The sequence below is a fragment of the Bufo bufo genome, chromosome 9 (assembly GCF_905171765.1).
Source record: "Bufo bufo chromosome 9, aBufBuf1.1, whole genome shotgun sequence".
Taxonomy (NCBI): domain Eukaryota; kingdom Metazoa; phylum Chordata; class Amphibia; order Anura; family Bufonidae; genus Bufo; species Bufo bufo.
The window spans coordinates 16,327,286-16,344,418 of NC_053397.1; the positions used below are offsets into that span (position 1 = coordinate 16,327,286).

The 17,133-nt window shown below is 45.4% G+C and overlaps 1 protein-coding gene across 1 annotated transcript in view; it reads right to left on the reverse strand.

Moving 5' to 3' along the window:
* Nucleotides 1–6,045: 6,045 nt before the first annotated feature.
* The window catches only part of P4HTM (prolyl 4-hydroxylase, transmembrane), a 40,824-nt gene continuing 29,736 nt past the window's right edge, over nt 6,046–17,133 (reverse strand). The window contains exons 4-9 of the mRNA XM_040406928.1: nt 16,901–16,997; nt 13,289–13,451; nt 10,331–10,516; nt 9,352–9,442; nt 8,173–8,296; nt 6,046–7,250 (exon numbers count right to left, since the gene is read on the reverse strand). Of these exons, the coding sequence (XP_040262862.1) occupies nt 7,033–7,250; nt 8,173–8,296; nt 9,352–9,442; nt 10,331–10,516; nt 13,289–13,451; nt 16,901–16,997 (879 nt within the window). The 3' untranslated portion in view covers nt 6,046–7,032. The remainder of the gene's footprint in view (nt 7,251–8,172; nt 8,297–9,351; nt 9,443–10,330; nt 10,517–13,288; nt 13,452–16,900; nt 16,998–17,133) is intronic.

Consider the following 17,133-nt stretch of genomic DNA (forward strand, 5'->3'; position numbering starts at 1 on the left):
CGTAGACGTGCATACAGCACCATAGAGACGATAAACAATACATACTGTGATCATATCTCACTTCACTGGATAGAGCTGACTTCAAATGATCATGGGAAGCAGGCTTTGCACAGAGGGGGCAGATTCCTGATGAGGGTAAGTATCTTCTGTATTATGCTTCGAGTGAGACAAGAAATTGGGGGAAAAACCCCTTTGACGTACATCTCCACTCTTAAACCTCTTTTTTTTATTTTTTGAGCAGGTCTAAAGTGATGTGCTTATTCATTTCTTAACATATTCTTATAGTCATTTTTCTGACGCAATGCTCCAAATCTCCTACAGAGACATTTAATTAAATGATAAGATTCTGTCTGTCTGCAGCCTCCACTAGAGGGAGCCCAAGAGCTTACTGCACACTGGTCATAGATTGAACTCAATAACAACACTGTGTGCAGTGAGCTCCCTCTAGTGGTGACTGCAGGTAACTGTAATTTAACTCTACAGGGAGTGCAGAATTATTAGGCAAGTTGTATTTTTGAGGATTAATTTTATTATTGAACAACAACCATGTTCTCAATGAACCCAAAAAACTCATTAATATCAAAGCTGAATATTTTTGGAAGTAGTTTTTAGTTTGTTTTTAGTTTTAGCTATTTTAGGGGGATATCTGTGTGTGCAGGTGACTATTACTGTGCATAATTATTAGGCAACTTAACAAAAAACAAATATATACCCATTTCAATTATTTATTTTTACCAGTGAAACCAATATAACATCTGAACATTCACAAATATACATTTCTGACATTCAAAAACAAAACAAAACAGTGACCAATATAGCCACCTTTCTTTGCAAGGACACTCAAAAGCCTGCCATCCATGGATTCTGTCAGTGTTTTGATCTGTTCACCATCAACATTGCGTGCAGCAGCAACCACAGCCTCCCAGACACTGTTCAGAGAGGTGTACTGTTTTCCCTCCTTGTAAATCTCACATTTGATGATGGACCACAGGTTCTCAATGGGGTTCAGATCAGGTGAACAAGGAGGCCATGTCATTAGATTTTCTTCTTTTATACCCTTTCTTGCCAGCCACGCTGTGGAGTACTTGGACGCGTGTGATGGAGCATTGTCCTGCATGAAAATCATGTTTTTCTTGAAGGATGCAGACTTCTTCCTGTACCACTGCTTGAAGAAGGTGTCTTCCAGAAACTGGCAGTAGGACTGGGAGTTGAGCTTGACTCCATCCTCAACCCGAAAAGGCCCCACAAGCTCATCTTTGATGATACCAGCCCAAACCAGTACTCCACCTCCACCTTGCTGGCGTCTGAGTCGGACTGGAGCTCTCTGCCCTTTACCAATCCAGCCACGGGCCCATCCATCTGGCCCATCAAGACTCACTCTCATTTCATCAGTCCATAAAACCTTAGAAAAATCAGTCTTGAGATATTTCTTGGCCCAGTCTTGACGTTTCAGCTTGTGTGTCTTGTTCAGTGGTGGTCGTCTTTCAGCCTTTCTTACCTTGGCCATGTCTCTGAGTATTGCACACCTTGTGCTTTTGGGCACTCCAGTGATGTTGCAGCTCTGAAATATGGCCAAACTGGTGGCAAGTGGCATCTTGGCAGCTGCACGCTTGACTTTTCTCAGTTCATGGGCAGTTATTTTGCGCCTTGGTTTTTCCACACGCTTCTTGCGACCCTGTTGACTATTTTGAATGAAACGCTTGATTGTTCGATGATCACGCTTCAGAAGCTTTGCAATTTTAAGAGTGCTGCATCCCTCTGCAAGATATCTTACTATTTTTGACTTTTCTGAGCCTGTCAAGTCCTTCTTTTGACCCATTTTGCCAAAGGAAAGGAAGTTGCCTAATAATTATGCACACCTGATATAGGGTGTTGATGTCATTAGACCACACCCAGTGTTCCCTCTAAGCTGCGCGGGTGGGCGGCCGCGCAGCAATTATTGTGGCCCCGCTCACAATTTTATAACGCCCGCTCACTCAGCTGTGCCGGCCCCCAGCTGATTCCCCTGTCTGTTTTGCAGGCTGACACCGCCCGCCGCACGGTCAGTTCATTTACAATACCTGACTGTGGGCTGCCGGTGGGCGGTGGCTAGTATTCAAATAGGGGGGCGGAGTCCCGGACCCGGTGGAGGCAGAGAGGGAGTGCGTGCTGTGCGGCGCAGGCTATGTTGACGTCACGTCGCATCTGATCTGAGTACCCTGCGCGCCTGGCCGCCTGCTAGCTGGTGAGGTGAGGGCATATAAAAAAAGAAGTATGTACCCCCCCTGTCCCACAGTGCTACGAATCCTCTGTTGTCCCCTGTATTACCCTGATACCCCTCAGTTATATAATATATCTGAGGGGTATCAGGGTAAATTATACAGGGGGTAATATAACTAGGGGTATCAGGGTACATGAGGGGTAATATAACTGAGGAGGGCTAGACTACTATCAGACATTATACAGGGGTAATATAACTTATCTTACCCCTCACCCCTGTATTATGTCCCTGATAGCCCTCCTCACTTATATTACCCCTGTATAATGTACCCTGATAGATACCCCTTAGTTATATTACCCCTGTATAATGTACCCTGATAGATACCCCTTAGTTATATTACCCCTGTATAATGTACCCTGATAGATACCCCTTAGTTATATTACCCCTGTATAATGTACCCTGATACCCCTCAGATATATTATATAACTGAGGGGTATCAGGTTAAATTATACAGGGCGGGGTAATATAACTAAGGGGTATCAGTGTACATTATTATACAGGGGTAATATAACTAAGGGGTATCAGTGTACATTATTATACAGGGGTAATATAACTAAGGGGTATCAGGGGACATTATTATACAGGGGTAATATAACTAAGGGGTATCAGTGTACATTATTATACAGGGGTAATATAACTAAGGGGTATCAGGGGACATTATTATACAGGGGTAATATAACTAAGGGGTATCAGGGGACATTATTATACAGGGGTAATATAACTAAGGGGTATCAGGGGACATTATACAGAGGTAATATAACTTATATTACCCCTGTATAATGTACCCTGATACCCCTTAGTTATATTACCCCCTGTATAATTTACCTGATACCCCTCAGTTATATTACCCCTGTATAATGTCCCCCATAACAGTGTGTCCTCCACAGGTCCCCCATAACAGTGTGTCCTCCACAGGTCCCCCATAACAGTGTGTCCTCCACAGGTCCCCCATAACAATACCCAAAGGAAAAAAACTATTTTAAAAACCTGCTGTTTCTCTAGATGGCCTTATGTTTATGGTAGTGGTAATAGAGTCTCAAGGGTCTATAAAAGCAGCTACACTATTTTTACAGACCTTTGAGACTCTATTAACACTACTATTAACATAAGGTCATCTAGAGGAAAAGCAGGTTTTTAAAATTCTTTTTTTTTTCCCCCCTTTAGGTGTTAGAGCAATCTAATGAAAGTTATGTTTTAACACCTAAAGAGATGAAAAAATAAATAAAAACCTACGGTTTCTCTAGATGACCTTATGTTGATAGTAGTGTTAATAGAGTTTCAATGGTTTGTAAAAATAGTTGCTTTTATAGACCCTTGAGACTATTACCACTACTATCAACATAATGTCATCTAGAGAAACAGCAGCTTTTTTAAATTATTTTTTTCCTTATTAAAGCAATCAAATGAAAGTTATGTTTTAACATAAGGGTCAGAAACTGGGTTTTGTTTAGCCTCTTGGTTATTAGTTTTTCTATGTAAGTTCTCTGGATCAAAGATTTTTTTTCCCTGTATGGTTTATATATGGAGAGCAATGTCCAGTGATAACACAGAGGACTATACTGTATTGTACGGGATGGTGCAGGGGTTTGTATGCTCTTTGAAGTGACAATTATCTTAGGTTTTCCTATCGCCCACCTTTGATGGCGCTGTGCCCAGCTCTGAGCCGATCCCGCTCAGCAGCTGCGAAGGCTTAGAGGGAACACTGACCACACCCCTTCTCATTACAGAGATGCACATCACCTAATATGCTTAATTGGTAGTAGGCTTTCGAGCCTATACAGCTTGGAGTAAGACAACATGCATAAAGAGGATGATGTGGTCAAAATACTCATTTGCCTAATAATTCTGCACGCAGTGTATACATTGACAAAGGATTTGGAACTGTATCAGATAAAATATCTCCAACTCCTACAAAAATATTAAGAAATTAATCAGCACAAAATGTTGGACCTAAAAATGACATTACGATAAATCGGTAAATATAATGAATGTGATGACATTGTGATAACAGCAGCGCACACAGTTATATCAGACACACGTTTGACACGTAGCTGGAGACCATATTTGACCTGAAGGACTTCCCGGAAGGGCTATGGCTAACCTCCGGCACTCCAGCTGTGGTGAAACTACAACTCCCAGCATGCCACAGCCAAGCAAGTGTGCATCTTGGGAGTCCTAGTTTTACCACAGCTGGAGTGCCGGAGGTTAGCCGTCACAGGCTTAGGATATCCTCTCGCTCTTGATATGTAAAGCTCATCCTCGCAGGATTCTGGATTATTTAAAGCTACAGATCTCCAAAATATACACCTTTTTAATAAATAAATAAGATTCTCTGAGAGGGTTAATGCCGTTTCAGCGCTTCCACCAGTAAAGTGGAACCCAAGTGACTACTGAAACTCCACATCTACATTCATTCTTAATTAAAGGGATATGCCATAAATATCCGAAAAAGGCATAAGTCCCACCTCTGGGACCCACATCTGTCTCGGGCAAGGGCCCTGTGTTGTAGCCACTGTGAATGTAGAGAGAGTAGGCACGCTTGGCTTTGCACAGAGCTCAGATAGAGCTGCGCATGCGCGACCACTTCTCCATTCACGAGGCTGTACGGCAGGGCCCCATGGATATGCCATTAATGTCTGAGATGGGAATACCCCTTTAATAGAATACCCTGATTTTCATTAAATAAATCGACTGTCGTTCTTTTGGTACAAATAATGTAAAAAAAAAAAAAGTGACCCCACCCGTCTGATGATAAAGCGCTTGGACACATGCGCAGGTATGATAGATAAGAACGCTCACTTCTTAAGAGCTCAATATCCCCTGCATAGACATAGAGTTAAAGCCTTAAAACGAAACTCAAATTTCCTACCATTTTTTTCTTCTGCACAGTGTGTGCGAGTCCTTCACCTAGCGGCTGCGGCTGCTGCGGCGGCGGCTGAATCCGACATAAATCAATTCTGATTTCTGCTCTCCCATTCCCTTCTCTCAGTGTTGGAGATAGCAGCAGCAGGGAGGGGGAAGAGGGTGTATAAGGCAGATCAGAGTGTGGAGAGGAGGGGGGCAGAAAGCATCCAAGAGGACAGATCACATAGGTTGTAGATAGGGAGGGAAGGACACACACATGGCAACTTGCAGGAGGAGGAGAAGCACATAGTCTGTGTACAAGTGTAGATAAAAAGCAGAGCATCCATGGTTGACTCTACAACAGAAGGGAAAATCACACACTCCTCAGCATCGGTGGCTGAGGAGATCCTTCACACATGAGAGCTAGTGAAGACAGCAGCATTCTGGTTGCACAGATCCAGAATGTATTACTGGTAGGGACATATCCACATGTCTGAAACTAGAAGCAGGTTTCAAACTAAATATCAGCGAACTGAAAACTGACAATGATTACAGACTGAGTGTTTAACACTGATGACCTATTCTCAGGATAGGTCATTAGTATGTGATCGGTGGGGGGTCTAACGGCACCCCTGCCAATCAGCTATTTGAAGAGACAGTGGCACTCCCCAAGTCCCTCTTCCTGGGACAGTGACGTCACATTCATCGGTCAAATGGCCTAGGCGGAGCTCAATCCCATTCAAGTGAAGGGGGCTGAGCTGCAGTACCAAGCACGGCCACTATCCAATGGACAGCGCTGTGCTTGGTAAGCCGCGAGGCGACCGACGCATATACTGGAGCACCGTGGTCTCTTCAAACAGTAGTTCAGTGGGGAGTGCTGGGAGTTGGACCCCTCATATACTGATGACCTATCCTAAGCATCATCAGTATTAAACTATAAACACACCGGAAATCATTTTTTCCCACACCAAACATTTGCATAGCCTTAAAATAATAAAATTCTTTCTCCCTGCAACCACCAGTTGAGGGCACTCACAACGTATAATATATACATTGAACTTAACAATAAAACGGTGAGCTCCCCCTAGTGGTGACTGCAGGCATACAGAATTGTATCTGCCACCTCTATGTCCATGTGGGGGATTTGTCCACTTTAAAGATATAGTCAAAGATTAATCAGTGCAGAATGTTGGGTCTGAACCGGACAACGGTGGACATAAAAGCCCCTTTGCTTATATTTTAAAACTTCCTGGGGTCCAGGATATTAAATCCTGAAGATCCAGAGTGTCTTGTAGAAGCCTGCAGATATCTTAAACCCTGGACCCTGATCTTTCGACAGTTAGTGTTCTTACCGATATCCGATGTGGACACTGATGGGGATCATGATTTCTATCCCTTATAATAATGCTGGCCCACTAGAGCACAGAACTGGAAGTGTTGTCATAGGGACATGCTTCTACAAGGCAGCCGGCAACTCCATTGAACAGACAAAATGGTAATTTTAGATACTCCTGGTGGAGGTTCTCCATCGGTTGTCCACACTCACGGGCGATATGAATGGTCATTTTTGATGGTGGTTAAGGGTCTATGGACAAGCGATATTGAAAATGCTGCAAAAAAACAAACAAACAAAAAAATAACGGAACCTGGGCACATGGACCCAGACTCGTAACGCGAAGCCAGTGAATCTAGCTCAGTGTGACTTCATTGTCGCTCCCCTGACCACACAGGGCCCCTCTCTACTGTACCCCCTGTATACAGCCATGCAGACCCTTCTCACCGGCGCCTCCCTGTGGCACTGAGCCTGGATAACAGCCCTACCGAATCCTCGCGGGAAGTGGAACAAGAAGAACAGGGCATGTAAATGACGGGGTAAGCGATGGCCGTGCTCGGCACCCACGTCTACCTCCAGCCATGCTGTCCTCCTGTTATAAGTCCATATGGATGTCCGTGTATGACTTATCTACTGTCCACTCCTTCTGGCCTTCTTGGTCCTCTTTGGCGTATCGGGCCATCTCCTGCTGGAACCACAGCTGCCGACTCTTGTTGGGATCCACGTTAATCCAGTTGTTGGCAATCCATTTGGTTCCCTGTGTCACGAGGCAGCCGCCGTGGAGCGCAAACTCATCCAAATCCCCCACCCAGCCTAAAGAAGGAAAGGGAAAGATGACGCTCAAGAGGTCATTGTTAAAGAAACATTCCATAGACGACAATGGGGAGGAGCATGACAAAGAACCCCAAAGAGAGCTTCCCTATGCCACGCCCACCCCCTCAGGCTCTGCACTAAGCATAAAACAGTGTTTTAGCTCTGCCTGTGGTATTTCTTTAAGGGGGTTGTCCAGCCCCATATCAATTTGCTAGACCCCCCACACCACCCTGCGGTACCTGTCGGATGTAGCATACCTGTTACTTGACACTTAGTTCCAGATCATTGGGTCCCAGGCTATCTTCTCTGGACTTCCACTGCTGCAAGTAAACATCTGACCTGGACAGGGTCACGTGCACCACTGCAGCCAATGACTGGCAGCATCGGTGATGTGTTCCTCAAACGGCATGTGACCCCGTCCATACTGGATGTTTACTTGTGGCGCTGGATGTCCAGAGAAGAATGGACTCTAGGAGCCGGAACCAAGCGTCAGAGATCAGGTACGCTTCGCTCGACAGGTCACGCAGGGTGAGGATTTAAAAATTGATATTGGGCTGGACAATCCCTTTAAATTTGAAAAAAATCTGTAAATGTCCAAGTTTTCTTATCGTGTCATTTTTAGTTAAATGCTCTTCTTTATGGCGGGCGGAGCTCCGTTTTTCTGATACAGAGCCCCGAATTCCCTGCAATGACATATATTTAGATGATGACATTTTCTCTACCTGAAGCCACCGCTAGAGGGCGCTCACTGCATACTGATTATACATTGAACTCCATAATAACTCAGTATGCAGTGAGCTCCCCCTAGTGGCGCAGGTAGAATGTAGAGGATTTGGAGCTCGGTATAACAAAAAAGAGCTCCCCCAGTATAATAATATACTATTTAAAGTAGACAATCCCTTTAAGGCAATACTGTGCGCACCTTTGCCATCAGACAGGTAATTGTACCAGAAGACAGCTGTTCCTTGCCGAGGCTTAATTCTCAAGTTCCCCTTGTCACAATGTTTCCGCGTGTCTCTCAGATCAACGTCATTCTGGATTAAAGACTGTAAGAAAAGCGACACAAAATGTCAAATCTCAGATGGAAAAGATGTAACCTCTGCATGTACCGGGTATGGCCTCATGCACACGACCGTTGTGTGCATCCGTGTCCGTTGTTCCGTGATTTTCTGCGGACCCATTGACTTTCAATGGGTCCGTGGAAAACTCGGAAAATGCACCGTTTGTCTTCCGCGTCCGTGATCCGTGTTTCCAGTCCGTCAAAAAAATAGGACCTGTCCTATTTTTTTGACGGACAACGGTTCGCGGACCCATTCAATGGGTCCGTGAAAAAACACGGAGGCACACAAGATTGTCATTCGCGTCCGTGATCCTATCATTTTCAATGCAAACTTGACTTAGATTTTTTTTTCACTTTTCTTGTCTGGTGATCCTCCAAAAATCAAGGAAGAAACACAGGAAAAAAAAACGGACACGGATCACGGAACAACGGAACCCCGTTTTGCGGACCGTGAAAAAATACTGTCGTGTGCATGAGGCCTAAGAGGGAGAGTTGGATGGGCTGAAATTAAAAGGGACACGACATGTAGACTCCTATCCATGCATTCTATTACTATCTGTTACTTCCTGCTAGGGAGTCCCCTAACCACCATGGTCACAGTCTTACCCTGTGGTACGTGTATACTAAGGGGTCCACACAGTGTCGGACTGGGGTACCTAGGGCCCACCAGTAAAATGTATTTTGGGGGCCCACCGTACCATGCATTCGAATATAATAAATAATTTAACAAGTTTTTTATATGAACATAAGCTGGTTGAGGTGCTGTACATTGAATATATGTATGTAGCACAGTAAATCTAATGTGTTATGTGCCACTTGTGCAGGGGGTGGGAGACTAGGGCCCCACCTTGCTCAGGGGCCCACCGGGGGATTCCCCTGTACTCCTGTGGGCCAGTCCGAGCCTGGGTCCACATCATGTCTCTAGGGGCACCAACAATTATAGGGTGTGTATATATAGATATACTGTATATATATTAAAGCTGTTATAAGGATGATCAAACGTTGCGGCAAGTGTTCTGCGCATAGTGATAGACGACTCACCATCTCTTCATAGGTCCTGTTATCTGCGATTGGAAATGTCGTCTCGCCACCCCCGGTGACATTGTTTAAATAGAAAAGAACCGTCACATACCTGAGAAAAAAAGTGCACAGCAGTGGAGTAACTAGAAATGACTGGGCCCCACAGTAAATTTTTGAACGGGGCCCCCACTAGAAACTTTTTTGCAAACCCCCTCCTCCCATGCAACTCCCACTCCTGTGGCTAGTCACATAAATCGCTCTCTCAGACCAGGCCCGGCAGCCGCTCCATCTGTTTCCTATATGTATGTATGTATGTATATATATATATATATATATATATATATATACACTGTATATACTGTCATGGTATAATACTGTTGAGGGGGCCCTGAGAATAAAATCTTTCAGATGCTGAGTTTGGGCCCCAAAGCAGCTGCTTCCCGTACATCTACACCCCTGGTGCACAGCACCTTTGCAGACAAGTCACTTGTCAACGCAGACCCAGCATGTAATATGTCTAGACATCCAGCAGAGGGCGGCATTACACCATCTCTGCATTCCACAGACACCAGAAAGATGTGAGACAGAGGAGAAATGAGTCTACATCTATCTATTATTATTATTTATTATTAAAGCACTATTCATTCCATAGCGCTGTACATATGAAAAGGGCTATACATACATAATACAGACAACACTATCTATCCATCCCTCTCTCTCTGTATCTATCTTATATTTGTCTGTCTGATGTCTGTCTCATGTCTGTCTGTCTATCATTTAGCCCCCGGGTCCCCCAGGCTTCACAGTACTGCACCGTCCCTGCTCGCCTGCCCTCTCTGTGGCTCGTACTCTATAGTCAGTTCAGAGCCTGATCTACGGAAGCCTGGGAGTGACAATCCTGTAAATACAACTACGCTATATGCACAGACTTCAATGTGTGCCGCCATCTACAGCTACGTATAATGAATGGCAGTGATGGCGGGGGCAGGGGCTGTCTTACCGACAGGAGGTTTCAAATGCGGCACTTTCATTGGTTGTCAGCTTGGTATGGGCACACGCCGTCTCGGGAAACACTGGCCCGCTGTCCATGTGGGCATGGTAATGGCCGCCGGTGTCGTACCTCACCACCTGCAGGGGCTCGCTGTTCTCCACCACGTCTGGGGGCAGATGGGTTAACCGGATGACTCTAGAACATGAATATACCAAAGGTCGTAAATCCTTCTTCTGGGATGTCAGACCTGCCGCCCCCCCCCCCCCCCCCCCCCCCCCGCCAGCTGTTGCAAAACTACAACTCCCAGCATGTAGTGTTTGACGTCCCTGTTCTATACTATCCAGCAAAGAAGTCATTTCTGGCTGACAACCGCTACCAGGAGCCTTCACAGCGCCCATGGCGGTTGTCACTGTAAAACATTGTAAGGTTCTGTTTTCAGTGTGGTTTTCTCTCGTTTATGAGCCAGGAAGATTAGGATGAACAGCTCTGAAATGAAACTTACACGGCACGACATGCCACATTTTTTTCCCCCATATGGCGGTGCAGTCCCATAGACTCTATAAGTGAAACCTTGTGGAGCTGTAATATGTTTGTGTGCATCCGTCCTTAAAGGGATTGTCTGGGATTATTTTTTTTCTTTCCCAGAAACAGATGGGATGATGAGGTGCACTGAGGGGCGGGGCCTAGAAGTCCTGATTTGCATAAATAATACTTTTTTTTTCTTCTCGGGAACGCCAGGTATCATATTTAGGCCTCTTGCACACAACCGTGTCCGTTTTGCGGTCCGCAAATTGCGAATCCACAAAACACGGATGCCGGTCGTGTGCGGAACGGAATGTCCGGCCCTCAACAGAGCAGTCCTATCCTTGTCCGTGATACGGACAGGAATAGGACATATCCAATTTTTTTTTTCAGGGCCGTGGAACGGAGATATGGATCTGGACACATCTAAGTGAATGGGTCCGCATCCCACCCACAAAAAAATGCGGACCCAAACCACGGTCGTGTGCATGAGGCCTAATCAGCAGGATCGTCCCTGCCAGGCTGTAGGTCTGATACAATAGTGTTGATTCTGCTGACAGGTGCTCCTTTAAATACGCTGCATGTCAATTCAGGGTCTGAACACACGTGGCGAATCTGCAGCAAGGGTTACGTGTTACGATTTTTTCCACGGATCGGGTGAAGATCTTTTTTAGATGTTGCAAAGCGCGAAATCCGCAGCATAAATTAACATGTTATGGATCCGCAACACAGGCGCTGGGGAATCTTCTGCCCGCCATCTAATCCGCAGTGTATCCGCCATGTGGGAACGTGCCAGGTTTGTATTTTTACAAGCATTTTTTAAGTTTGCTGAAATGGCTCCCTTTGCAGCGTTTTGCTTTGTGGCACACTGTCAGCCCTTATTACCACGGTCTTTACGCTGCGTGTGAACGGGCTCCAACCAATCAAGTGATGCATGGGATTCATTAGGAAAGACTTAACGAAAGTAAACGCGGGGGCGGCGGGTGTTTGCTGATCTCCGAGCTGTTTGCTAATAATTACCGATGGGGCTGGATTCTCATTTCCTCTGCGTCCCTCAATTAACACTACATTAGGCTCAGCAAATAAACTCTGGGAGTGGATTATACAGATAAGAGTTTTCACAAGATCTGCAATCACTGTTCTGGCCTCAAATATACAGTGACAAGAGCTCCAGGGTGAGGGGGCCAAGACCTGATCGCAGAAGGAGGGGACTGGCGAAAACACGGAAGACAGTTCTCATGGGGACTTTAATATGGATCCCCTGTCTTAGGTATAGGTCATCAATACCTGATGGTTGGGGGTATGACCCCCCGCTGTTGGAAGGGGCACTGTGACCTCCTCAGAGGCCTGTGACGTCATGGCCATCAGTCACATGACCTTTTAAGTGAATGGGCTGCAATACCAAACACGGCCACTATACACTGCACAGCGCTGCGCTTGGTATACTATGATGAGGCCACATTGCTCCTTCAAACAGCTGATCATAGGGGGTTTTGGGAGTCAAATATTGATGACCTATCGGCTAATCCTCCTGGTGCCGCCCAAGTCTGTGCAAGTTTGTACTAAATTTTCTTCAATTTCCTAGGTCTCCCCTCCCAACCTCCCCCCATACACATGCCCGCTGGGCACAAATAGCGCCAGGGGAAGGGCTTGTTTCCCCGAGAACATGGATAATTCAACAACCCACTTCCCCCATCAGATAGTCGGCTGGTGGTGGCAAAAATTGGGGGAGACGAGGGGTTAATTTGACCTTAATCTAATGTCTGTGGGCACCTGCATTTCCCAGGGCCCCTTAGTGCTGAGTTGTATGTATTCTGTGTGTCGCCATATGGTTCCACCATATAGCATTGCATTATGAAGATGTTCCGCAGCATCCCATGAAACAGGACAGAATTTTTACGCAGACACCTCCGATGACATACGTGGGTGCACGGGGTGCTATGGGTGCCCCAGCCGTAATAGGCAGATCTTCTCCGTACTTTACATCATCTACTACTGGATTCTTCTGGATCCAGAAAGCAGGAGGCAGCGCTGGAGCGTGACAGCTGGATACCAGGAAGACCAATTACAGGGCTTGATGATATATTGCCCCATATGTGGTTCCATGAACCCTCGGCAGACCCGTCAGTGGTCCCAGGACACATTACTCTGCAGCCCTTTGAAATAGGATGAATCCATTTTTCTTTCTGCTGGTGCCCTGACTGGCGCTTTATGGCGGCATGCACTCACGGACCCCTTTCACTGGCCACCATCCATATACCTGCCCTTTAATCCACTGATCACCTCACCTCGGCATTGAAGCCTTCCGTTCTAAGCTGTCCTGCTATATAGATGCTGATACCACTCATCTCCTCTCCACCCCAATGGGTGAAGAACTGGCCGAATAATGGGGCGAGAGGAAGATGGGGGTTATGGTTTCCAATACTATATAATATAGATACCTACCTCTGACGTATGGATCTCAGCACCTGGTGGGCACCCTCTCCTTGGTACAGCCAGGTGTGCTGACTGTTCCTCACCAAGTCGTTCATGGTGATCTCTCGGTTGCCCAGGTATTTGTGGAAGTCCCTGAGGTTTAGTTTCTTGAACTCCTCCAGACTAAGGACCCCTATGAAGAAAAGGAGCGGTCACCAGGAAATCCTAAAACTGTGCAACGTCTTAGACATTCCTAAAGTAACATAATGATGTCTGGAGCTGCTCAATCCCTGGGGAGAAATCTTCATATCCCTCCAGGGCTGAAAATTATTTCTGAAGAACTGCAGACAGTGCTCTTATTATTACTCCTCAGTAGAAGGGCTCCTGCAGACGGCCGCTGATCGGCCGCTCCGTGCATTGGGGACTGCGATTAGTGGTCCCCAATGCAAGTGCACCGTCTGTGCGGATTCCGCAGACGGATCCACACCCATTAAACTTGAACGGGTCCGTAGTCCGCCTGCACCGCAAAATAAATGTAGTGCATGCACTGCGGAGGCACGGGCAGGTTTCCCCCCAGATCAGTGTTCCCTCTAAGCCTTGGCAGCTGCTGAGAGGGGTCGGCTTAGAGACGGGCAATGCTTAGTCAAAGGTGGGCGATAGGACAATCAAATTAGAGATAATCGTATATAATTATATATGTACAGCTGGTATACGTTATACATCTTCTTGTATATAGTGATATGGATCATGCTGGTATAACCTGGGTATCTCCTGTATATAATTATATATGTACAGCTGGTATAAGTTATACATCTTCTTGTATATAGTGATATGGACCATGCTGGTATAACCTGGGCATCTCCTGTATATAATTATATATGTACAGCTGGTATAAGTTATACATCTTCTTGTATATAGTGATAAGGAGTATGCTGTTATAACCTGGGCATCTCCTGTATATAATTATATATGTACAGCCGGTATAAGTTATACATCTTCTTGTATATGGTGCTATGGACCATGCTGGTATAACCTGGGTATCTCCTGTATATAATTATATATGTACAGCCGGTATAAGTTATACATCTTCTTGTATATGGTGCTATGGACCATGCTGGTATAACCTGGGTATCTCCTGTATATAATTATATATGTACAGCTGGTATAAGTTATACATCTTCTTGTATATGGTGCTATGGACCATGCTGGTATAACCTGGGCATCTCCTGTATATAATTATATATGTACAGCTGGTATAAGTTATACATCTTCTTGTATATGGTGCTATGGACCATGCTGGTATAACCTGGGCATCTCCTGTATATAATTATATATGTACAGCCGGTATAAGTTATACATCTTCTTGTATATGGTGCTATGGACCATGCTGGTATAACCTGGGTATCTCCTGTATATAATTATATATGTACAGCTGGTATAAGTTATACATCTTCTTGTATATAGAGATATGGAGCATGCTGGTATAACCTGGGCAAGTGGGCGTCTCCTGTGTAATACAGGCAAATACCTAGGTTATACCAGCATCATGATCCATATAACTGCAAGATGTATAACTTATACCAGCTATACATAAAAAATTATGTATAGGAGAGGAGACGCCCAGGTTATACCATCATAGCCCATATCAGTATATACAATGAGGGGGCCATCATTCTAGCAGCCGGTGTAGAGCTGCCGAGCGCATTCTGACTCTTATTGCTGACACTTCCTCTCCTCATACATTTACCCTGAGCTGAAGGGAGAAGAAAAACACCACACTCATTAAAGACTCACTCTAGCCTCTAAGATGGCGCTGCCGCCGCCTTCATGTTACCTCGCCCCACTGCTGTGTGCTCAGTCCTCCTCTTCCGGTCGGAAAAAGGAGGAGGCGGCAGCGGTAGCGCGGCCATATGGGGTAGGCGGCGCCCCGCTGAGCCACACACCGAACGTCGTGTAGAACGTAGGATAAGTAAATGTGGGCATTTTGCCAGCAGGGTGAGCGCTGAGCGGCCGCGCACCCGCACAGCTTAGAGGGAACACTGCCCCAGATTACCCCTGATCACTGGGGATCCCAGTAGAGGGACACTCTGTGATCATCTCATTGTCAGGGGACCCTTCTAACAAGCAGAGACTGTCCAAAGTGGAGAACCCCTTCAAGGATGGGCGTGATGGTTGAATATTTAGAAAGGGAAGACATCAGTGGTTATTCATAGGCTGAAGAGATGGGTCAGGGTTGGGATATGCACATAGTAAGATTGGGGATGAGGTCCCTATGAGATGCCATAAATGTCCGGTAGTTGGGGGCCCCAACCTATTAAGAGAACAGAGTCCCCCATTATAATGTCTCTTTTATTTAACCCACTCAGAGCCATATATAAATGTAATCCAGGTGGACAGCCCCTTTAAAGGCTATTGAAACCTTTGGGGCAATTTTTTTTTATGATTGCATTTTGGGCTAAAAATCATTTTTGCAATGGGTCTTTATTAAAAAAAAAAATTCTGACATATGATACGCTAAAATGTTGTATTGTCTGAAATCAATAATAAAAACATATTTGACCAAAAAAAATAAAAAAATTCTGCAGTTTTTGATACAGGGGTTAAAGGGGTTTTGCCATCTCAGACAATGGGGGCATATCGCTAGGATATGCCCCCATTGTCTGATAGGTGTGAATCCCACCTCTGGGACCCGCACCTACAATGAGAACGGAGCCAGGAAATGAACGGAGGGCGCACTGCGCATGCGCAGCCGCCCTTCATTCATTTCTATGGGGCCGCAGAAAATAGCTGAGCGCTGGCTCGGCTATTTCCGTCTGCCCCATAGAAATGAATGGGAGCAGGGGCTGCTCGTGCGCGGTGCACTCCCATTCACTTCTATGGGAGCAGCACTTGGCAGTGGACAGACCCTGGGAAATCCGGGGTCCTCCAGCCACAGCTCTCCCTGCTCCGTTCTCGTTGTAGGTGCGGGTCCCGCACCTGTCAGACAATGGGGGCATATCCTAGCAATATGTCCCCATTGTATGTGATGGGAATACCCCTTTAAATTTCAGTCTATTTGCGGTTACTTTTTGTTGTGTCTTGGCTCATGTATAGCTCTTCTCTGATCTCCTGACCTCAGACACTCATTATAGCTAAATTGTTATCAAACTGATAAGACTATGGCTCAAATGAGTGTTTATGAGGTCAGGAGATCAGAGATAAGAAGTGCAAGTGAAAGTAACTGCAAATAGACTGACATTTAACCCCTGTATCACAAAAACTGCTCGAAATCTTTAATAAAGGCCAATTGCAACAATTATTTTTAGCCACAAATGAGTAGAATGCAATAATAAAAAACAATGCTCACCAAGATGTTCATAGGCTTTAGGTAAGAAGTCAAGAACGGAAACAGTGAAATAAGTGGTTAACGCAGTTCTAGAAGCTAGGACCCATTAGTAAATATTTTAGTAGGCACTACATTGTAGAAATTATATCCCAATCCCTTTCCAGGCACAGGACAGACGATATCCATTAAGACACAACAGGGGTAGTGCCGTCATATAAACACAGGGCTCCGTTTCTGGAGAGCAAGCACGCAGCATACTGACACCGAGCGGCATGTTTAACATCTCCAGCGCAGACAGCGCGTCTCCTGCTGCTCACCATTTCCATCTGGGTCTGCTTTCACCGCCGTATACATTTCCCGAATATTCTCAGGTGTCATCCACCTTCCATTCCCCAGACGAGAATGGGTTAAAACCTGTAAAGAAGATAAATAAAATAATAATAAAATAAAAAAAATCAAATATCTATCTAATAATCTATCTATCTATCTATCTCATATCTATCTATCTATCTATTATCTATCCATCCCATATCTATCTATCTAATATCTA